Source organism: Medicago truncatula, chromosome 5 (assembly GCF_003473485.1).
Source record: "Medicago truncatula cultivar Jemalong A17 chromosome 5, MtrunA17r5.0-ANR, whole genome shotgun sequence".
NCBI lineage: Eukaryota > Viridiplantae > Streptophyta > Magnoliopsida > Fabales > Fabaceae > Medicago > Medicago truncatula.
In genome coordinates, this window is record NC_053046.1 from 1,568,321 (window position 1) to 1,591,833 (window position 23,513).

The 23,513-nt window shown below is 33.9% G+C and overlaps 3 protein-coding genes and 1 non-coding gene across 7 annotated transcripts; 2 read left to right on the forward strand and 2 right to left on the reverse strand.

Moving 5' to 3' along the window:
- The first annotated feature begins 251 nt into the window (after window positions 1-251).
- Window positions 252-325, forward strand: TRNAT-AGU (transfer RNA threonine (anticodon AGU)). The gene has a single exon. It is a non-coding gene; the product is annotated as a tRNA-Thr (tRNA).
- A 49-nt stretch (window positions 326-374) lies between these two features.
- On the reverse strand, window positions 375-3,301 carry LOC11424791 (uncharacterized). Its single transcript, XM_003610816.4, has 2 exons — window positions 2,920-3,301; window positions 375-2,129 (listed from the first exon to the last, which is right to left on the reverse strand). Exons 1-2 carry the CDS (start codon window positions 3,128-3,130, stop codon window positions 517-519), a joined length of 1,824 nt encoding a protein of 607 aa, XP_003610864.1. The 5' UTR covers window positions 3,131-3,301; the 3' UTR covers window positions 375-516.
- Window positions 3,302-4,295: 994 nt separating this feature from the next.
- LOC11433722 (uncharacterized) lies at window positions 4,296-17,432 on the forward strand. Of its 3 annotated transcripts, none has more exons than XR_005646258.1 (18): window positions 4,296-4,736; window positions 5,844-5,902; window positions 5,984-6,115; window positions 7,460-7,600; window positions 8,495-8,551; window positions 9,152-9,246; window positions 9,558-9,690; window positions 10,465-10,641; window positions 12,444-12,634; window positions 12,808-12,874; window positions 13,590-13,723; window positions 14,127-14,193; window positions 14,306-14,368; window positions 14,455-14,780; window positions 14,864-14,993; window positions 15,627-15,705; window positions 16,302-16,487; window positions 16,926-17,432. XR_005646258.1 is itself a non-coding variant. In XM_003610817.4 (18 exons), the coding sequence occupies exons 1-18, from the start codon at window positions 4,412-4,414 to the stop codon at window positions 17,217-17,219; spliced, it is 2,670 nt and encodes an 889-aa protein (XP_003610865.1). In that variant the 5' UTR covers window positions 4,299-4,411; the 3' UTR covers window positions 17,220-17,432. The 3 variants fall into 3 exon arrangements, 2 of the variants coding, with proteins under 2 accessions (XP_003610865.1, XP_024640167.1); XM_003610817.4 differs by having other exon boundaries at window positions 4,299-4,736; window positions 15,627-15,719; XM_024784399.2 differs by having other exon boundaries at window positions 4,653-4,736; window positions 5,980-6,115; window positions 15,627-15,719.
- A 754-nt stretch (window positions 17,433-18,186) lies between these two features.
- Window positions 18,187-22,947, reverse strand: LOC11437421 (ribonuclease P protein subunit p29). 2 transcript variants are annotated; one of them, XM_039834602.1, is made up of 10 exons: window positions 22,788-22,947; window positions 22,361-22,606; window positions 21,687-21,722; window positions 21,470-21,543; window positions 21,064-21,329; window positions 20,740-20,808; window positions 20,561-20,619; window positions 19,704-19,805; window positions 18,643-18,759; window positions 18,187-18,568 (listed from the first exon to the last, which is right to left on the reverse strand). In XM_039834602.1, the coding sequence occupies exons 2-9, from the start codon at window positions 22,593-22,595 to the stop codon at window positions 18,662-18,664; spliced, it is 939 nt and encodes a 312-aa protein (XP_039690536.1). In that variant the 5' UTR covers window positions 22,596-22,606; window positions 22,788-22,947; the 3' UTR covers window positions 18,187-18,568; window positions 18,643-18,661. The 2 variants fall into 2 exon arrangements, with proteins under 2 accessions (XP_039690536.1, XP_003610866.2); XM_003610818.3 differs by having other exon boundaries at window positions 18,187-18,759.
- Window positions 22,948-23,513: the final 566 nt, after the last annotated feature.

Sequence of the window (23,513 nt, forward strand, 5' to 3'; positions counted from 1 at the left end):
TCTTCTTCTAAATTATCTATTTAACGTGAACATGAGCAGATAATCAAACATTTAACCACGTAAGTAAGGCATGTTCTTAGAGGAATAAAATAATTTTGTTAAAAAATGTATACAAAAACTTTCATCCTATTATTTTTGAGAAAAAAATTTCGTATATAATGTGCTTTACGACTAGTGGTATACTGATTTTGTAAAGACTGAAATAATAGTCGTATCTATCTTATTTATATAGTGAGAAAATTAATCAACAAGCTCTCGTAGCTCAGTTGGTTAGAGCACCCGTTTAGTAAGCGGGAGGTCTTGAGTTCAACTCTCAACGAGAGCAAAATTATTATTTTTTTTATTCAATTATATTTTTGTCACTTCTCGTGCAATACTCAGACACAACATTTTCACTATATTATGATGAATGAACAATGAATATGAATTTACACATATAATTACAACACTTGTGGCTAAGAATTTGCTTATTATTTGACTAAATTCGTGTGGTTTACTTTAAGCATTAACATCAATTCACCATCTTTCATCTCCAATCCAGTTATTTTTCTCTTTAGGCCCTGTAGGACCTTCCTCACCATACAGTTCCACAGGAAGCTTTCTAAACAAATTACCAAATGAACTTCTAAGCCTTAAAGGAAGAGAATTTAAAATCTTATCAAGCTCAGTTTTTGAATCATAAACAATTTTAGGACCCCATTGTCTCATATACTGCAACCATTGAGGCTCTTTAACAACATCGCCTAAATACGCAGCTGCAACGATCTCATAATGAACACTCGAATCCACACGCAAATTACTACGTCTAGCATCATTCCTGATACCAATTCCAAGTTTTGACGATCCTTGTATGTAGGTTCCAGGATGAGGGTAACTTGCATGTCCATTTTTTGATGCATATACAATAGCTTTATTGCCATCAATATACTCTAATTCATATGCATCAACCCATTTACCACCACTGTGCTGTGAGTAATATATACTCCAAAGTTCTCCAGTGAAGTTACTTATTCGAAGTGTGAAATGCTCCCAATCACCTATATGTTCACCAACTTTGCTAAAAGCCATGCTTTTCATTCCAAATTTGAGAGTAGAAGGTCCATTGAAAGGACAAAAAATCCACATTACAATGTCTGTGAAAGTTCCACCAAATGCTGGTTTCACATGAACATAAAGTTTAGCACTTTCCAAATCCCCGTGTTTGATAAATTCCCTTCTACTTTTATCATTTGGCAAATCTATCCAAAATTCCCCATCATTTGTTCCTCCACCCGGCAAATTTGATCCACCTTCATCGATAGTCTCGCCTTCAGAAACACCCTTTCGGTACAAAAGGGCTCCATTGTTGAAAAACCAATCAACAGAAGAAGGCAAGTAAATTTCCTCTGGATGAAAGAAAACAGTAGGGCCATAATGCTCTATAAGTGCATGTATTTGGTCGATCCACGGCATTGCTGATGGCGTTGGATTCAAATTCTTCAAACACACAACAGGTAACTCTTCTCCGTTGTTCCAACAACAACCACTGCAGTAAAAAGTCCCTACTGAAACCCCTTTCCCTAACATACCACGGTCACAGGGTCTCAAACTCCAAGCCCAAAATGGAAATTCGGGAATTATATTTCCAGCATCAAGTAATGTACGGTAAGGTTCACATTTATCGGTTAGGTCAACACGAACGCAACTAATTTCATCTAAATTAGGCTTCTCACGGTTGTTAGTAACCAAGTAGCCAAGAGCCTTGTAACCTTCAGGAGGTTGAGGTAGCCAAAAGTAAGCAGCAGAATCAACCGGCATGGCGATTTTCTTTCTTCCTGAATTAGTACACCATACTAGAGCAAAATCAAGCGGGTTCCTTAAAGCTGGTAATTTGTTCTGGTTGCAAATGTTATTATACGAGGAATCTGCTACTTGTTTAGCAGCAAGTACAAAACCCCATAAAGGCTTGTAGCTAGGTTGACAATAGTGACCAAGGATATGAAACCCATCTGGAATTCCCACTGGTTTATAGAATGTAATAGCTTTTCTCGGCTCCACCATCACATTGCTGTTCCAAACAGTCTCAAACTTTGTGATCTTGCATACTTCAATTTCACCAAGGTTCACAATTCCAGAAGCAAAATCCTGTCCTGTAATCAGTAAAATAATCACCACACATATAAACAATAACTTGGTTAGAGAAGGGATCTAAATATAGTTCACCTGATAAGAAGAAATATCAATCATTTGTTGACCAATGACTTAACCAAAGTTAAATTGATTAGAAGAAAGGTCTTACCATAGTTAATCTCTTGATAACAAAGATGAAACCTTTATTGATTGGTAAATTAACCAAAGTTAAATTTGATTAGAAGAAAGGTCTTCTTACTATAGTTCATCAGATTAGAGGAAAGGCAAAAACCTTAGTTAATCAATTACCTAAATAATAGTTAACTAAATTATAAGAAAGGTCTTACTATAGTTATAATTCAGCTGATTCGAAGAAAGATGATAAATTTGTCAACCGATTAGAAGAAATTTGTTACTATAGTTCATCTACTAGAAGAAAGATAAAATCTTTGTTGACAATTGATTTCACCTCAAGTGATTAGTCTCTACAGTTGCATGCAAAGAATATCCGGTTCACACGAAATGAAACAAAAAAAAAAAAAAAAAAAAAAAAACTTAACCATAGTTAAGTAATCAAGTGAACTAGTATTAAATAAGCATAATTGTTTAGAAGAAAGTAATCCTAGTTAAGTTGATTGGTTTCTTCAAAATCAAGTTAACATGGTTCAAAATTCCATAAGATAGTAATCATGAGGATCGATCTATGAATTAATACATTAACATAGCAAAGGCAATTGCATTAAGTAATTAATTAATTAATGTTAATTGTCTGACAGATTAAATAATGAATAAAGATTGGTGTAGTTATACCTTGAGGCCATTGGGGAAGAGGGGTGTTGAGAGAAAAAGTGTTGGGAAGAAGATGATGATGATCGGATGGATTGGGTTTGGAAGGAAAAAAGCAGTTGCATTTGGAACGAAGAAGCATATGGAAGAGAAGGTGCAGAGGAGATACAATAATTAAGTAAAGAACAAGTAACACTTGGTTCTTCAGATTGATCAAAGTGGTTGTTGTGATCATCGTGAAATTGAAACTAATAAAACAATCTCCAATAATTTAGAACAAGTATCGTTTTCAATTGATGAAGAAGGGGACGGGACCTTCTCTCTTTGTCACTGTATGTGACGAGGCATAATAATGTTTGCTTGCGAGTTAATCAATTAATTAATTCTCTACTCACTCTTGTACCTTTACTTTCTTCTTCGTTTCAGGATCAGGATTGTTACCGACTTTCCTTCTCATTTATCCTTCTTTCTTTCCTTTTTTGTTTTACCAACTATCCTTCTACTTTTTTCGGTAAAAAAAAAACAAATACTTTCTAATTTTAACCTGTGTACGTACATCTAGAGTATAAAATTTGTTTTTATTTATCCCTAATTCATTTTTTTAACCTTTTTAAATAAAATTGTTAATATGTCTATTTTGTATATGAATATTTCTAAATTGCCTTTTTTTATATATATGTATTAAATTTAACTTTTCATATTTTAAAATAAGTTAATAATATTAATTAGATAGTATATATTTAAGAAAAAAATTATATATACATTTAATAATTTGGATAAGAGCATATATTTAGGACATAACTTTTCCTTAAACAGTGTTTGTTTATAGTTAAGGAGGAATGAAGTATTTGAATAAGAAAATTTATTAAACAAGTTTCAATAATCTTTCATTTATGTCTATCTATCTCATAATTAAATGGATAATAAATACGGGATAGATAAATTGAATAAAATCTCACTCAACTTAGGACATATGATTGCTCTTCTCTAATTCGAACTCTGAAATGCCAACAATTGTTAGTACATAGTTTTTGTTTTTTTCTTTGAGTTTAATTTGACTTGCTAAGTCGGATAATTCCTTAAAAAATAGTTAGATGATATATAATAGCTATATATTGTAATTTTTTAAATAACCGCCATTTTTTTTTCCAAAGGAATAACCGCCAAATTATCAATATAATTCATGTCCCTTTCTTCTTAAAAAAATGTAAAATAGTTCTAGCTTTTTTCTTTTTTTAGTAATAAAAAACAGCTTATATTTTTGGTGAAAGGCTTGTTGTAGTCGTGGAGGAAGTTCTATCCATCAAGTAGAATAGCGGTTGAAAATCAAGTGATAATGAATGATTCCACTAAACGACAAAAATCATCATTTCCATAACAAAATCAAACCCCGCCACGTCACCGCTCACCATAGATTCCTTTCTCATTTTTCTCATCTCCATTTCCCAACCACTCATTTTCTCTCTCACACATTTTCCCGGGAAAAAAGAAATAACCGCATTTCATCATCATCACTATGAGAATCACCATGAACACTCACTTCCTCTCATGCGAACGTTCTACAATGTTACTTCATCAAAATTCATCTCCACTTCTTCGCAGATTCCGTTTCCGTTATGTGAAATTCAAACCTCACCGTTCGCGATTTCGTTGCTTGCTTCCTCAAATCGCGGTTCAATCTTCCGCCAATGTAATCGCCGCCGCTGCAAAAGCCGCTTCCGTACACGGTGCCGTTTATTCCGCTATCAATCATGTTGCTGTTACTGCCGTTGCTATTGCTTCCGGTGCTTGTCTTTCTACTAAGGTTGATTTCTTGTGGCCGAAACCGGATGAGCAACCAGGTCCTCTTCTGACTCTTCCTTTTCTGAGAAGTTGCTTCGCTGATTATGATTTTGCTTACGATTTGTGATTCCGAAGGAAATAGTCGCTTATGATAGTTTTTACTTCAACGTTTTGATTTATGTCATTGATTGACTTTGTAGGACGTTCACAACTATGTCCCTGAGATTATGAATAATTCATCAAGTTCGCCGACTCTGTCAAATTTTACTCATATTAGTCATTATGAGAATATGTTAAGGGACTAAATTGTCAGTAAGCGGTTAAATGTAGAGACTAATTGATAGTAAGTGGTTAAATATAAGAATCAACTGGACAGATTAATAGAGTCAGGTCCTGTTTGAGAGCGCTCTACAACATCAGGGACTAATTTGGTGGATTACTCGTGTGGTATATGTAGCTCTTTCTCTGAATGCGTTAAAAATCGTCTGATTTTGATTTTGATTTTGATTATGTTAGTACATGATACGATTGTTCTACTAATCATTGGTCTTGTTGATAATGTTAATATTAATTGTAACTAGGATTAGTTTGTCACAATAGCTTGGAATTAATTACAATTTAGTTACAGGTAGTTTCTCGTTGATAATGTGTATAACCGTTGTAATTTAGGCAAACTATTACAAGTTTAGGATTCGAGTCTACGGAGGCTCCACGAGTTTAGCTAGACTCTCGAATTTGACAAGGTTGATCACTCAATTTTCTGTATTTTGTTGGGGATGGCCCATATGTACTGTCAAGTGGGCAGGGTCGAACGAGTGGAGCGGGCGAGATTTGCCCTTGCACTTGGCCAAATGAGTCGGGGGTAGTGTTGTAATCTGGATTGCAGTATTTAACCACAAGTTTTACACTAAATCCTAATTTTTTTCACTGATAATAAAATGGAACTGTAGTTGCTATGTACTCAGGGACATAGGCACAATTGGCTGAACTTCGGTAGCAAACAACAAGTGTTCATTGTTTGCATTTATCGTTTCGTTAATCTTCTGCACCAAGTTACTGTTCTAATACATTTCATTCATAATGAAACCTCTTGGGTTTTTCTCATTCACATGCTTTTAAGCTTTCCTGATTCCTTACATTAATAGAAGTATATTAATAACATGCAGGTACCATTATGCAGGATGGAGTAGATGTTACTGGCTATCCTATATTTACTGATGCAAAGGTATAATATCTCAATTCGCGTTGTGACTTGCATCTTCTCTTGTTGCATCATCAAAATACCTTATGCTATGTGTGAAGGCAGGTACAGAAGGCTATAGCTTTTGCAACGAAGGCACACCTTGGCCAAATCCGGAAAACAGGCGATCCTTATTTAGCTCATTGTATTCATACAGGGAGAATTTTGGCTGCGTTGGTTCCATCAAGTGGTAAACGAGTATGTACTCTGATTAGTTATTTTTTTTCTTCTATATCATGTGTCAATTTATTTTATTTTATTAAATCTTCCTGATAGTTATTAAATCTTCAAGCTGACTCAGTTTATTTTATTTTATGGTAAAAATAATTATTATTTTACTTATATTGTCTGTTTTCAAAATTTTCATCCCCTTGGAAGATTTTTTTTTTCTTCCACCAACAAACTCTGCAGAATGGATACCATTATGCAACAAACGAATTTGCAGAATGCATACCATTCAATAAACTTGAAGATGATACCATCATCATCTAGTCTAGAATATAAATGACAGTTTTATATTTATCTATCAGAATGCAATAATTTTTTCTTACACTTTAAAATTACACAAACACTGTATCAATTATATTGTTACTTATCAATGCTATTTAACCTAATATTTGCATGAATTACCTTTGATATATTAGTTATCAGACACTATATGTGGTGCGAATATCTGATATATTAGTTTGAGAATACTAGCTGGAAATATTGAAGATTTTCCGATATACATTAAGGGTCGAGCTTTTAGCCTTTATCTTTATATCTTGGTTGTAGACGTACTTGTTGAATATGTCCAAGGGGTGGTGCCAATAATGAAAATTGCATTGTTCTTAGTTGGAGAGCCAAGAGAAGAAATAAATGAAAAGTTAGAGATATGAACACAAGTTTTAGAAACACATGGTTTCCGCTTAAGTAGAAGCAAACAGAGTATAGTAAATGGAGAGACACAAATGTAGAGGTAAAAATTGGAAAACTACTGATACAATGTCTCAAATCACACATTTTAAGTATCTTGGTCCATCTTAGAGCAATTTAAATCTAAATGGTCTATCGTTGGATCTAGTGCTTGACAAGAATTTATGGCATTAAGTGATCCATGTAACCAACCCTATCTTCTAGGAAAAGGCATGACTTTTTTGTTCTTATATAATATCTTACTGTGTTTCTGGGGCTATACTAATATATCTAAATAATTCTGCTTTTTTCACCGCGTCTCCAATAATGATACAAAAAGTGTTCCAAATAATTTTTCCAGCTACCTTCCTGAACATCTTAATTTCCAAATTGATACAAAGAAGAGTATTTCAAAATAATGTTTTTCTTCTTACCAGATTTAGCCTCTCTTGTCGCTAAAATAGCCAAGTTGATTATTTTGTACTCTGAAGTCTGAACTAAATTCAGTATTACACTGTGATGCAATATGTCATAAATGTTGACTTTTATGTTCATATCATCTTGAGTTTTAAAGGTGCACGAGTTGTATGTTAAAGCATATTTCATTTTTGTTGTTCATTTGTTTGAGATATTGACATTGTGTTACAGGCTGTTGAAACAATTGTGGCTGGTATTTTACATGACGTGGTCGATGACACCTGCCAAAGTTTACAGGACATCGAGGCAGAGTTTGGGGATGATGTGGCCGAGTTGGTAGCCGGTGTTTCTAGGCTGAGTTATATAAATCAGGTATCATGAAGGCAAAAACAAATCTCTAATACTGTTTGTATCATGGTTGCCTAACTCTGGTTAACTCATAAATCATAATAGTTAATGATTCTAGGGATCAAAATTGAGTTAACTCGCTTTAAAAATTGTTTGTCTAAACTTGGATTGCTTGTATAAAAATCGTGACTTTGAAGATGATTAAACAAGTCTACAAGATAATGATTATTTCTGCATACATGCCTAAAGAGAATGATATAGTATTTCTTTTAAATACACCTAAAAGCTTAAGATCTATGATTTGGTGAATTAGTCTTTGACATTTATATCTTGAAATTATTGCATATATTTTTGAAAATTCAAGTGTAAGACGCACATTGGTTAAAAATAAGTTTGGTATAACTGGAAATGGCCACACACTTATTGCATAAAGGTTATAACTCAAGACGTTATGTCAAACACGTTATTCCATATTGGTTAAGAATGGGATATATGAAGACCATGTAATTAAAAAGGACCTGTTCCGGTAAAGATACCAAGATCATTATTGTGATTTGGGGAGTGTTTTAGTATTGGAACTGAAAAGTAGAAGATTGGAGATTCAATTGTCAGAGATGAAGTACCTCACTTGTTTAGAATGGATTAAGTCAGGACCATTAAAAAAAAAAACCTATAGACTGGCTGACTTAATGTTTTGGTTCTAGTATTGAAGTTGACTTAATGCTTTCACTGAACTTGTTGGTGGAGATTTTCCAGGTTTGATTTTATTCACCCAACATCCTAACATAACTATGGTGCAATACCTTAAGAATTTAGTGATGGCACATTTTTTGTTGTTTCATAATATCTATATATTTGATGAGTATCAATGTTTTCTTTTACTACCTTATTATATAATAACTGCATCATCTTTTGCAGCTGTTACGCAGACATCGAAGGGTAAATGTCAACCAGGGTGTCCTTGGCCAAGAAGAGGTATGGAACCTGCATTTGACACATATAGAAATTACTTTTATAGGCTGCTGAGTATACTTTGATGTTATGTTAGTGATCAACGACCAAATATAAAGAAAGTTACACCTGTCTACCATAGTTTTGAACAGTGTAAAGATCAATATCAGTATGTGAAGTGAAAAGCGCATCCTATTTTCCTCTTTCAATATAATGAATATTTGATACTTTACCTGTAGAAGCTTTAGGCTGAGTCAATATTATACGCAAGCTGTTTTACTTTTTCTTTAAATAGGGGAGGAAGAATATTATTATTTATTTAGGAGAAGAGGGGGCACTAGGCCATACATTTCCCAGTGGAGAATTCAAAACTTGGTCCCTTTGGGTTACAAAACTTGGCATTCACCATTGCGCCAACCCCCACAGAGTTGATGTTTTATTTTATGAAACTAATCTTCTGCAAAAAGTTTGGTCTGACAAGTATCTGCCATTGTAATGAATTTGTTGATTGGTAAAGATAATATTGAAACTATGTGCCTTTTTAGATTTGTAGAACGCAAGTATATTAGACAGTGGAATTGGTATCAGAAAGTTTTCTTATGTGTTTCATTTTTAATCTACTAGGCAAGTAATTTACGAGGCATGCTTTTGGGAATGATTGACGACCCGCGTGTTGTCCTCATCAAGCTTGCTGATCGTCTTCACAACATGAGAACAATGTACCAGTTCCGAGCCTCTTGTATTTTTTATTTTATGCCCGATTATTGACTGTCTTTTTGTTTTGCCCATTTTTTGTCATTCACCTCTGACCCCTCATTCTTTCAATCTGATGCAAAGATTATTTTAATCTCATAGGCTTTCTGGATGCTTTATAGTTATTTATTGTGACTTGTGAAAGTTTACTTACAATAGAAGCCAGTTTGAATCAATGACCTTCCATAGAGTGTGTTCAACTCTTTAGATATAAATAGTTTACAATGCATAGGTATGTCCCACAGGTGGTTTTATTGGGTGAAATTTTTATTTGCAGTTATGCTCTGCCAATGCATAAGGCTCAAGCTGTTGCAGAGGAAACATTAATTATTTGGTGTTCACTTGCTTCGAGATTGGGTCTGTGGGCATTGAAAGCTGAACTTGAAGATCTATGCTTTGCAGTTCTACAGGTGTAATAATATTTTTTATGTTTCTTTCAATTTTAGAGTCATCAATTATATTGATATGCGATAAAACGAGACATGGAATTGCATGCGATGCATATGGAATTGTATACAGACAAAGATCACTAATCACTTTTAACACTTGTCTACCCCTTAGAGGAATTGTATGCGATGCTTCAATGAGAAGCCCCAAAAGATTATTTTGTCTGAAAATTGAAAGTACTGAAATCCTTTTTGCTCATAAAACCTCTTGAAAATCGTGGTTGGGCCTAACACAACCCCATCATGGAGGAGGCTCTGATATCATCTTAGAAATCGTGGTTGAGCCAAACACAACCCCATCTTGTAGGAGGCTCTGATATCATCTTAGAAATCGTGGTTGAGCCTAACACAACCCCACAAAACTGTCTTGTGATGTGAGGATTGCCCCCACTTATAATCACATTGTCAGACCATCTCTTATCCGATGTGGGACTCTTTAACAGAAACATTTAATCATTTTTGGAACATTCATTAGCTCCTTTTCTTTATTTGAAAATGTGTACTAGGTATAGCTCCACAAACAATAAAGCAGTTCTAGTTGATGAATAGATATTTTAAACTATTTGCTGGACCTGAATATTTACCTTCTTGTGTTTGACTTAAAAGTGAATGATAGTCAGAAGTTGCGAAATTTTATTCATGCTTCTGGATATAAGCAGCAGTCTAATGGTACTATGAGGTGACATAGCTTTTGTATTATTACTATTTATCAATACTTGTGTTTGTACCTTATTTCAGCCTCAAATATTTCAAAGCATGAGAGCTGATCTGGCTTCCATGTGGAGCCCTTCAGCCAGAATAGGAAGCTCAGGAAGATTATATCTGAAAGGCAACCTGATACCTTTGGCCGAGAAAAGTTCAACTTCTTTTTACAACAAATCCTTGGCATTCAATGAGGGTCTCTGCAGTATGAAGGTAAGAATTTGCAAGTGCACAGAGGTTAATTTTACTTGTTTATATGCATGATCGTGAGATTTGATTAAATGCTGTTTTATGGTTCCCTTGGGTTGTGGCTTTCTGGTTTAGGCTGGAAAATCACACCTAATTTTCTCAGTTGTGCCTTACTGTATAGTATCAAGGAGCAATACTGCACTGTTTGTTGGTATGGTATTTTTTTAATTTTCACTCAATGAAGTTCTGAGAGGGGTAACCTTGGCGCAACTGGTAAAGTTGTTGTCATGTGACTGAAAGGTCGCGGGTTCAAGTCCTGGAAACAACCTCTTGAGTAAAAAAACATATTAAGGCTGCGTACAATGCACCAAATGGCGGGACCCCTTCCCGGACCCTGCATATGTGGGAGCTTAGTGCACCGGGTTGCCCTTTACTCAATGAAGTTCTGAATATGGTATAAGCTGAAACTTTCAAGGGAAATAGGTACGAGACGGGCCCAATGAAGAAGAGCATGCATTAATATCAATAGTTAATATTGTTGTTCGACTAGTGTATATCTCATAATTTCTAAAGGATGATAATACTCGAAATTTTTGCCTTTCGGCATTATATTCAGGATATCTCTACAAAAGGCCATGACATGATAAGCCACAGTCACCTGTATCATATATCTTTTGGTGCTTGTGAAGTTGTACTGCCATTCTTCTTGGTGGTGGAGTATTGAGACGGGATTTCAAATTTTAGGGAGAATTCTAGTAAAACCCAATACTCAATAGCAGAGAACTTGATGGATGAATGCTTTCTGGTACAGATGAGTGATTAACTGCAGAGAATATATTATGAGTTGAGAGTGAAGAAGTGTTTGTTTCTGAAATATGTTAATTCCTTTATTAGACCCCCTTGGTAGTTGGTAACTGTTGAATAAGAGAGAAAAGAGAGACATATGATGAAATACCGTGTGTTTGAATAGCACAACGGAAGATTTAGTATATTGAAGTAAGTAGCTTGGGGCCTAAGCTATGATATATTTACAGAATGAATATTCATCATAATATTATATCCTAAGTAACTTAGAGAGTAAGCTAAAATATATTTAGAGCATAAATATAATTATTTACTATATATTTATATATCAACAGTAACATAGGCATGAGCCCCTTCAATAAGGAGAATATTCTAACAACTTACTACTACACACTTGCCAACTCAGCGCATAAAACTAAATGTATAAGTGTTGACATATCACATAACCACCATGTATGGCCAACGAAATAGATATGCTAAATGAAAATATTAACATTATTTTACTGTAACATACATTATTATAGATAACAATTCAAATAAGAACCAAGGTAATTATGAGATCTTAAAGGAAATGTAACTGACAACCACAAAGACTATGCCAAATGTAGTATAGCAATAATGTGGCAACTAAGGACAGTTTTATTTATGCCATGTGTCAATCACGTAGCCCACACTTCCAATTTTACAAATTATAATTAGTATGTTAATTATTAGCAAGTAATAGTTTGCTAATAATTATTACTCTCCTATGTTACTATTATATGCTAAAAATGATTTTTTAAGTTCAATGAATAACTGATGGTCTATATCATTGACCAGATACACCAGTTGTTCAATGAACCTAAAAAATGGTTTTTTTGCTTATAATAGTGACCGGAGAGAGTATTTGGTAAGCCTTTTTCTTGATGTCAGAGACCCTGATGATTGGTAATTGAGGCATTATTCCATCTTCATTGCTTCAACAAGACCTGTGAAAGGGTTAGAACAAGTTTTTCATTCTGATTATGTCACATTGGTTTCAGGATCTGTTGGAAGCTGTTGTCCCATTTGATGTATTATTGGATCGGAGAAAACGGGCTAACTTTCTCTATAGTATTGCTAATAATGTGGAGACATGCACGAAACCAAAGGTTGTTCAGGATGCTGGGTTAGCTTTGGCATCATTGGTAATTTGTGAGGAAGCACTTGAGCGAGAATTGATCATATCGGCTTCGTATGTTCTATTTCCTATTATCACTACCGCTTCTGTATTCTGATATTGTCCAAGGCACATGCCTGTTTTACCTAATGCTTTGTGTTTTATGTAGCACAATTTATGTGCTGACTGCTATAATATTGCGTCTAATCAATTTTGTAGTTCTTAAAAGTTTCCTTCTGTATTTGCAGTTACGTTCCAGGAATGGAGGTTACATTATCAAGCCGACTAAAAAGCCTGTATAGTATATACAGTAAGGTATTGGCAAATTCACTTGACATTTGAATTAAGAACTATGTCCATTGTGTTTTAGCTATTCTCACTGTATGTAGAACCTTGACATTATTTGAAGAGTTAATTATGATTATTCAAGTAAGTTTGAATAGAGCGTAATGCTAGTGAAATCAATGGATATATGGAAAGCTTATGTAAGAGACCTTGTACATAATAGGAAAGTTAAGTTCCATGCTTCCCGTTAAGCATTATTGGAAGGATTGGGGATTTAATAATGTGCAATGTCCATCCATGGCTCCTCATTTCCCCAAAACACTCGCATAAACAGTAGTATCTAGGTTTTTGGTGTTCGTTTTCGTTTATATCTTCTTGTGTTGGTGGATATGACAGAAATGTTGAATCAAATTACTCTTTGGCACAGATTATACCCATCCTAAGCAATTTACTGGCCAATTTACGTCAGAATAGTTTGTCTCAACTAACATTGAAAAAGCTAAATGAAAGCAGGGAGTGTCTAGAAGTGACTGATGGTGCTGCATTTAAGATTATTAGTTTTAATGTTTGTTTTATTATTACTACATTACTCTTCATTTATCTTAATAAAATAAATTTATAGAACTAGCCGTAAATACTGTTTTTCCCATCAAGCAATGTTAGCACTACTGATCTCAATTTTTATGCTGACTTCACTTTGTGAATATTAAAATAATGGTCAAAGTCATGGTTGCATGTTGTGCAGATGAAACGAAAGGATACAAGCATTGATAAAGTATATGATGCACGTGCATTAAGAGTAGTTGTAGGAGACAAAAATGGAGCTTTACATGGACCTGCAGTTCAGTGCTGCTATAGTCTTCTTGACATTGTACACAGGTAAAATAAGGTCAAATTGTAGTCACCTGTCTATCAATCATACAATATATACATATATAGTCATTCAATACAATAATTTGTATGAAGGTATAGATATAAACTTAATTTGCTTTATGTATAGGACTATTGGTAGATATTTTTTGTAATTTTAAGGGAATATAAAAGAAAGCCTTCTGAGGAGGATAGGAAGAAAAAAGAAGCATCAACTCCAAATAATTTCTTTTATATTTTCCATTCTTTTTTTCCTTTTCAGATATTTTGGACTGTCTGTTATGCGCTACAAACATGTGTGCTCATTGTCCTCGATCTGTAGTGGAAGTTTAGATCTGTGTATATTTTTTACTTAAGGTGTACCCTATTGGCCCCAGATGTTGACTCTTATTATGTATATTTTACTGTATAGACTTTGGACACCGATAGATGGTGAATTTGATGACTACATCATTAATCCCAAGCCTAGTGGCTATCAGGTTAGGCCTTCTGTTCTTTTAAGAAATAAAATTAAAATGATCATTTTATTATGCTAGTCTTAAGAACTGTGCTTATTTTTGTATTAACATTGTTAACTTACTAAAATTGCAGTCCTTGCACACTGCAGTTGAAGGTCCTGACAACTCCCCTTTAGAAGTACAAATAAGAACACAGGTGCTAAATTTTTCCTCACATGCTGCAGAGATTTCTTCGTGTATAGTTTAGTTGTTGATGTTTTCAGTTATCATTCTGCATACCAGAGGATGCACGAGTATGCTGAACATGGACTGGCCGCACATTGGCTTTATAAGGAAACCGGAAATCCTTTTTCATCCGTAGACAGAATGGATACACCTGAAACAGATGCATCCTCATCCATAGACAAAATGGATGCACCTGAAACAGAAGCATCCTCGTCTATAGACAGAATGGATACACCTGAAACAGAAGCATCCTCCTATTTTTCCAAAGACACAGAAGCGGAAAATTCTTCAGATATTTTACTGAGCAAGAATAAGTCATTGAAGGCTGGACACCCGGTCCTTAGAGTAGAAGGAAGTCACCTACTTGCTGCTGTTATCATCAGGTGTGCAACATTTCCATTTCTAATGGATTTATGTTACAGAGCTATCCATATTGATTGTAGCTCGTCTTTGTTACCGTTTTCAGTGTAGAAAATGAAGCAAGAGAATTGCTAGTTGCTGTAAGCTTTCAGCTGGCAGCTTCTGATGCAGTAGCTGATAGAAGATCATTTTTCCAGGATAAGCGATGGGAAGCTTATGCACGGCTATACAAAAAGGTTTTCTGCTTAACTTAAACATTTATTTGTAATTGATATGAATGTAGGCTGCTTGTGATGAATGTTTGTGGGCACAAAATACTTATACTTAGAAGCCAGTAACTGGATGGATCATTGTGTGGTAGTTAAGCTTCCTGTTGAGTATGACTCATAGTTACTGATAAGTGGGCAGGGTCGTGGGGACCGTAGTATTTAAATAAAAGTTGTACATAGTAAAAATCCTAATTTTTCAAGATAATACAAATGAACTGCAGTTCCTTTGCAGTCGGAGACGTAGGCAAAATTGTCTGAACTTCGTTTCCAGACATTGTGTTCATTGTTTCTTTACTCTTTAGAACATGGTTGTTGTACTAACACTTCGCAACTAGCTTCCTAAATATGCATTTCCTCTCTCAGCCACCAGTCTGCTGCTGTGCCATCTTTTCTTTATATTTTGTTTTAAGTGCTAACAACACATTGGCTTACACACACACACTCTTTGATTGGTTAAAATCCACATGGGTCCCATATAAATTTGGTGAGATCCATTTTAGTTTTAACCAATCAAAGAAAGTGTGTAAGACAATGTGTTGCTAGCATTATTCTTTTGTTTTAAGTTACCTTGACAAGTTGCTTACTGCTGACTTGCTTCAGGTGTCTGATGAATGGTGGTTTGAACCAGGACATGGGGATTGGTGTACTTGTCTAGAGAAATACACACTGTGTCGAGATGGTATGTATCACAAGGTATGTATTTCTGATCAGTTAAGCATTTGAAAATCGCACACTTCCCTTTATCATTATTTTTGTTTCTCAGCTATGCAGAGACAATGGCATACGCTGTAATTTTTTTTCCTTGTTTTAGATATGCACATATGTCCTGCCCACTGTCTTTATTCTAGTTCTGGCTTTAGTTCTAATAATCGACGTTGTGTTAGAAATGTATGTGCTTCTTAGTAAATAAACGTTAAATATATTTTGGACAGCTAAGTCAATTTTTGAAGTCTTAAAGTCAACTATTTAACCCTTAATTCCTTGTAATGATTGACTTTTATTTTTTTCTTACTCTCTTTGGTTTATAGATTAATGGTGTAATATCTCTTTATATCAGCAATTCATCCAAATTAACTTGTATTATTATATACATGTAAATGAAGTACATGGACATTCTTTTTTTTGTTGGATTACATGGACATATTTAATTAATACAAACAAAATATGATGTTTTCTTCTAGTTACTGATTTTCTTTTTCTTAGATATAAACGGGTTTGTAAATAAGCAGACTGCTTTACTGAAGAACTTTATTTAATTATTTGCATCTTTCGCAGCAAGACCAATTTGGGCGCCTTCTACCTACATTCGTCCAGGTTATCAATTTTACCGAGCAAGAAGAATCTGAATATTGGGACGTTGTATCTGCTGTGTTTGAGGGCAAGCAAGTGGATTGTATTGCATCGCAATCAAAATTAGACTTGGTTCCGTCAACTTCTATGGATGCTAGCATCAATAATAAGGTTTTCTTTCTAACCATTTTATGTTTCTTAAAAATTCTCCAATTGGAATTTGCTTATCATTTTCCTCTTCTGTTTACTGCCGTGTCAAATATAATTGCCAATCAATTAATATAAGGATCATGCAAAAAAAAAAAAAATCTTAATTCCATGCTATGTAACTGGTTATAATCGAACCATGAGAATCATCTATATTATGTTGCAACCATTATTTACACTTTTGGTAATGATTGCTGTAGAAAATTTTAGTGTAGATGCAATTGTGATGTAGAAATCGGTACGTCCAATATCACTATGCATAATTGACTAGAATTTAGGTATCAAAGTATAGTCTCTCTGCAACCATGCAAATTGAAAGTGCGCATTTTATTTTCCCCGTATTCCAGTAGATTCTAAAAATGTTGATGAATGTTTCATTGACTCTATAATTTCATCTTCTAGGTGCACCTTCTGAGAACAATGCTTTCCTGGGAAGAGCAATTGCGTTCTGAAGTAAATATCAATCAAACAAAGCACGATGCAAAGTTTGATGGTCCACGTGGTCCTCTTAACCTTGGAGAAGTGGTAGTTATATGTTGGCCTAATGGTGAAATTATGAGGTTGAAAGCTGGTAGCAGTGCTGTTGATGCTGCACAAAGAACTGGTTTGGAGGGAAAACTGGTTTTGATCAACGGACATTTAGCATTGCCTAATACAAAACTCAAAGATGGCGATGTTCTTGAAGTAAGAATCTAAATCATTCATTGGCAAAAAATAACGTTGTAAATAATTGTATATAGGTTGAATGCAGTTAAATTGACGGGGGCAGAAATATGCTGATTTGAAAGGGAAAAAAAAATGAGGGTTTGGATTCTTGATAGAATAATGTAACATTTTACAAATTTAAAATGTAATGTAAATCCTTGTCAAAAATGTAATGTAATTCTAGTTATGTGCTAGTATTAAATATCTCCATGATTATTTTTGCTCATAATCAAGATTGATAGAAATTATTTTTTGTTTTAACTTATTACCATCCTTCCTTGTGGTATTTGACCGCACAATTATGACTATTTATATATTTGACTGTTTAGAAATTAGAATTATTATCAAAACACTACATTTAAAAAAAAATTAGCTCATTTGTTAAGGGATTATGCACATTTTGTGCAGGGGCTGGGGTTCGAACCCCGGACTCCCCACTTATTCATCTTAAAGGTGAATTTCTCTAGCCACTAGACTACTTGATAAAAAAAAAAAAATTGATAAAAAAATGCAATAGTAAGAATTATCAAAATCATGAGCAAACTTTCCACCAGTTTTTAGTCCCTCAAAATCATGAGCTTAGGGGAAAATCCTCAAAGGCATCAAGAATTATCAAAATCATGGGTTATGTTTGTAATTAGATTTTAGAAGTTTTTGAACGGGAGAATTTGTGAGAACTAAGTTTTTTATATTTTGACATATTAGATATTTTAAATAATTTAAAGAACATAATAAATTATCAATATAATAATCCAATGACATTTAATATTTAGTATATTTTTATATATATATATATATATATATAAAAAAAATCACCGTTTTCTTAGTCCAACAAAGAAAAGTAAGTCCTCTACTTCAAAACCCTCTCCATCCAAACACACTTTAAAAGGATTATCTTGCTATCAAAATCCTTTTACTATCGGGAATTTGATACTTCATTCCTTTGTGTACCCAAGACTTGAAAAGATAAATTTTGTAGCTAGTGAGCCACAGCTCCAAAAAAGACTGATGTTATTCAAATACAACGCTAGCAGTTCCAAGGGCTCTCAGTAAGTTACATAAACTTTAAAAACCCCAAAAACCTAATAAAAAGTTAGCAAATACATCACGGTGGATGTATAATTAGAGTCCCTATACACTATACAGTAAAGGTCAATGTTGTTTACCTTCCTGCCAATAGCTAATTAAATTGAAAATTCAAACATTTTCCCTCTCCCATATACAACTTAGAAGACTACCAAATGCACAAGCATTATAGTACATGGATAATCATAGAATTCTTTATAATAATGAAATTATAGAAACCAGAAGAGGACAATAACAAGGTTCACTCAATAAGCAGGTGAAGTGTCATCATCAAAAACTGATGCCTGATAGAAAAGGCCTCATGTGAAACGAAGATGCCATCTAAAACTGAAGGATTATCACTAATATCATAATCCAACCTTTCTTGAATCTAGTTTATCTCCGATCAGAGTGGCTTTCCAGCAATCAACTTGTAGTACAAATACAGAACCCTTCTTCGGAACAACTGTAATTAACAAATCAAAGTATTTGGTGAACACATGTTTGAAAAGTTATTAGAGAAAAAATAGATACCAGAACTGATAAGTCATCCAAACTTCAACTTAAGCAAATGGAACACAGAATTGTGATGCTCAAGGTCACTAATTCTTAACCAATTCCGCCATAATAATGTAAGTGTCACATATGAACCTATTAATGACTTTCGAGTCAAAGTATATATTTCATTTTCTTAGTAAAAGGGGAGGAATTTTGAAAGAGAAAATGGGTTTTTGATCTAACTAAAACTTTGGAGCATTCTACCCTAAATAAAAAGTGAGAACTCGTTCCAACCGTAAATTAGAAACAGCTGAGTAAAAAAAAAATCAATAGGAAATATACGATCACATTAAAACAGTTTCAGATCTCCGTACAATTATATGTAGCAAATCTGGTTGGTTTCTGCAGAATACTAAAGATATAACCTGATACGACAATCTAATAGTGCCAAATAAGAATCTCAGCCATATTGTTTATAAGAATGACTATCATATCTGCTTGTTACTCAAGAAAGCGGAAACATGAAACAGAAAATTCCATGCCTTTCATAAAATACATCTTCTCAAGTTAAGCAAAACAGAAATTTTCTTTTACATTCAAACATATAAGCTGTACTTTTCTATGTTCGCAAGTTCCATTTTAAAAGCAACTGAACACATTATTTGTCATTAGTCTTCAATTTATATAAAAATTCAAAAACAATTACTATTTAAACTATGCTGAAGTTTCAAAACGGAAGTGCAAACTCCTTATAATTCATTAATTATCAAATTTGTACAGCAAACACTGGTATAAGAAAAGCATACACAAACGACTGTGTATATTCAATAAGCATTAATACTTGAGAAACACAGGAATAACAGCTCTGGTAATGCTAGAAAAGATTCTATTTTTAAGTAGTGAAAGAATTACCTCGGAATTTATTATCTTCAGTAATTATCCCAAAAGCTTCTGCAGTTTCACGAATCATGATGCCACCAGTTCCAATAAAATGGGTTAGTTTACACTCCACAACTGCATAACAGGTGGACATAGTGCAGTCAGTGATAACTACAGACAATTATTTAGGAGGTAGAGGCTAAAATATTTGTATTTGTTTTGAAGGAGTCTCAAAAGCACAGCTCTTTTCTAAATTTAAAGGACAATGCATGTTGAGTCATCTAGACAGAGTTTGGATATAGAAAATTATCAACATGATAACATTAAACTAAAACAACACTAATAGAAATGCATTTTAAAAGAATTGATTCGATTAAACACCTAAAAACATTCAACATAAGTTCTAACAACTTTTTAAAAAAAATCCAAGTGTAAGGAGCATCAAAAAATGGTATGCGTGCCACTGGGAATGGAAAGGGAGGATTCAAATGAGAAACATTCCTGGAGAAGAAGACCTAGGTATGCCCTGAACCAATCAGAAGCTCATCTTACTATTGAACTTATTGCAAGTTGCAACAATAAAATACCAATGATTGCATAAAATACTTCTACTCCAACTCTTTCTAAGAACACCAAAAGTAGGCATTCACAGGTTTCAGTACAGCGGCGCAACAATTTTAACACACCTTTCAATGCATATGAAATGTTTACACATAAAGACATAAGCATCCGAGGGAAATAATTGACATCCAACCAATGAGAAAATAACTATCCTTGTAATTATCCAAAAAGCTCAAGATAAATGAAATGGTTTAGCATTTTCTGTTGTAGCCTTGTAGGTGTTCACAACTCATCCAAAAACAAAAAACAAAAATAGAGTGTGGTCAAACCTAAAATAATAGCACCATGTAGATCTGCACCTAGGAGACATTGAGCCAATTGATTATTCCTGGAACAATAAACAGGTTTGTTGTCATAATTACAAAAGCCATGAGAGAATAAAAGTTCTGAAAAACTTGAAGATAAGAATCTGTGAAATTCATCAATAGCAAGGATACAAAAACAGTACCCAGTGGATTTAAGCAACAACTTTATATAATCTTTCCACATGTCATGCATTGGCTTGAAAATGTCAAATCTGTAATCAAAATGAACAGTGATTACTGATTAGGTAATCAAAAGAATATCATTGTAGACAAATTTAAGCAATTAGAATAAAGCAAAATGAATAACACTTTATTTGTTCCTAGCATGAATCTAAGAATTCCCCAATGAAAGACGAAATGAAAAATTTCTCACAACAGTATACACTACCACAAACTGCAGGGCTGTAGCAGTAATGACAAGGACCAACATACTTCAATAAAGTGTAGTTTAGAGACCTTGAACTTACTTATGGAACTCTTTAGGAAGATCCATTGATCCATGTTTTTTATGTTGTTTCATGGACATGTGCTTCTTAGAACGTTTTGAATGAAGTTGCAAAGCCCTTGTTTGAGAAGATGAAGAAAGTGCGCGTCCTTGCACAAAATTATCAAGAAGGATATAGCTGTCGATTCTCATGCTTCTAGATCCTTGCATGTACTTTTGTGCTGCATCTCCCTTCTGAAGAAGTTCATGCAATATTCCGGAAACTGAACCTCCTCTTTCAGAAGAAAACTGCAGAATATAAGTCAAATTAGAACAATCAGGGAAGTTATAATCTTAGATTGATTCTTTTTTAGAGTTCAGACTTCAAAGGAGATTGACCATATTGACTTTTCGGAATTATAAAAGAGAAGTTGATCTGAAGTAAATACCTCCCCATTAGTTGTGAGCAGATTTTCATTTACAGCCACAGAAAGTTGGGCATATTCTGGACCATCTTCTTTCTCTGCAGATTAATAGTTAGTCACTTCAGTTTCCCACATAAATTGAAGTTACAAATTAAATATAATTACAGAAAACCTTCAAAAATCAAAATGAAGAAACTTAAGAAAGAATCTTAGTCTTGCTGTTATATCGACTGTACAGTACCTTGTGAAATGGCACGACCAAAAAGACCGAAATTCCCTAAGAAAAGGAAATAAAAAAGTATCAGCTTTAACAATAAACAAGAATAAAATCTTACATTCTAGCCCAAAAAAATGCATTTGGGTTTATCTTATGACATAAATAATTGCATAACTGTTTGGAAGAGCTTAAGAAAATAGTTTATGATATGATCATGGACTGTTTTCAGCTTATGTTCATAAGTTCCTCCACATTGCTTATTCTCTCTTGAATTGTATAAACAGCTTATGCATAAGCTCTTGTATGATATGATACTCCCTCCAGCCTTAAAAATAATCATAAGCAAAAAGTACATGTATTTGAACCACATACATGTACTTTTTTTACTTATATTTAAGGCCTGATGGAGTCAAGGTCCGTTTGGATTGGCTTATTCTTGGGCTTATGCAAAACAGCTTAAGCAAATAAATAAACTTTTATGTATTTTCATAAGCTTGTCAATGTAGTTTATGGAAAAACAACTTGTGAAGATACAATTTTTGTTAGTGAGAACTTAAGAATTAACATAAAACTGTATTTATTTGCATAAGCTAATTTTTCATAAGCTCAAAAATAAGCCAATCCAAACGGGCCCTAAGTGTCATATTGAATAAGTGCTTAATAGTATATCTTAATTAAACAAAATAAAATTGAATTACCTTTGTTGGGTGTATCCAACGATGGACGACATAAAGGCAAGGACGGATCATTAGAAGTAGAGGGTGGTGGAATAGGTGATTTTACATCTTCATTTATAGACTTAATGATTTTCTTTTCCTTTAGGATATGTTCATGATTTATATCCCTTTTGTTTTTCTTTTCTTTTAGTTTATGTTCAGTTTGAATTCTTCTCTCCAAAGCCTCCATTGCACGTTTCCTTGATTCAGCAGCCATTGATAAGAAATCTGGCAATATCACTTCATTAATTAGTTCTTCTCAAAATTCTAGTATATATGACTTGTTTGAATAAACAGCTTAATTAAGTGATTATAGCATAAGTGGTTACAGTAGAAGCTAATTTTATAACAATGGGTTGAAATAATTTATAAATATTAGAAAAACAAAATCGATTTGGAAGAAACTCACTATAGGATTACGAACTTCACGATGGCGGGGCACGAACCGTAGACGGAGGGCGGAGCAGAGGCTGCACGGGACAGAAGAGATGTTGCTGGCAATAGAAAGAGGATACAGACGAGGGAAGAAGAGATTCTGAGAAAGGACACGAGAGAGAAGAGAAATAAGGGTTTTTCTTTTGTTAAAATTATTTTTTAATTCAAACATTACACACGTGCCATTTTAATTGAAAATTATATATGACGTTCATGTGTGGGTTGAATGGGTCAAAATTGATTTGGGGATCAAAACTGTAAAATGGGACAATACTTAGAGGGTTGAGTTGTAATTTATTTTGTTAATGGCCAAAATTACAAGATCGTCATACTTAGGGGGTCAAAACTGCTATTAAGCCAAAGTTTTATATGATTTATGAGTTTTTTTTTCGTGGTGTAGGGATTTGATCACCGGACCTTATATATAGTTTTAAATCAACACATGAATATCTAAAATATTATTAAAAAAAACCTTTGATTTTTTGTGTCAAAAACATAAAAACTCATGAGGGCGTTCTACGATAGATATTTAGGCTGATGTTTAATTTAGCATAGAATTAGATGGTTACAGTTGTTGACATGCTTTTTTAGATTGATGGTTAGGAGAAGAGGCTTGGAAGTGGTGGTGTCGATTATTGGCGTGAGAGGGGAAATGTTGGGGGGAGTGTTATGTGCTTTTAACTAACATTTTTCTTCAGTG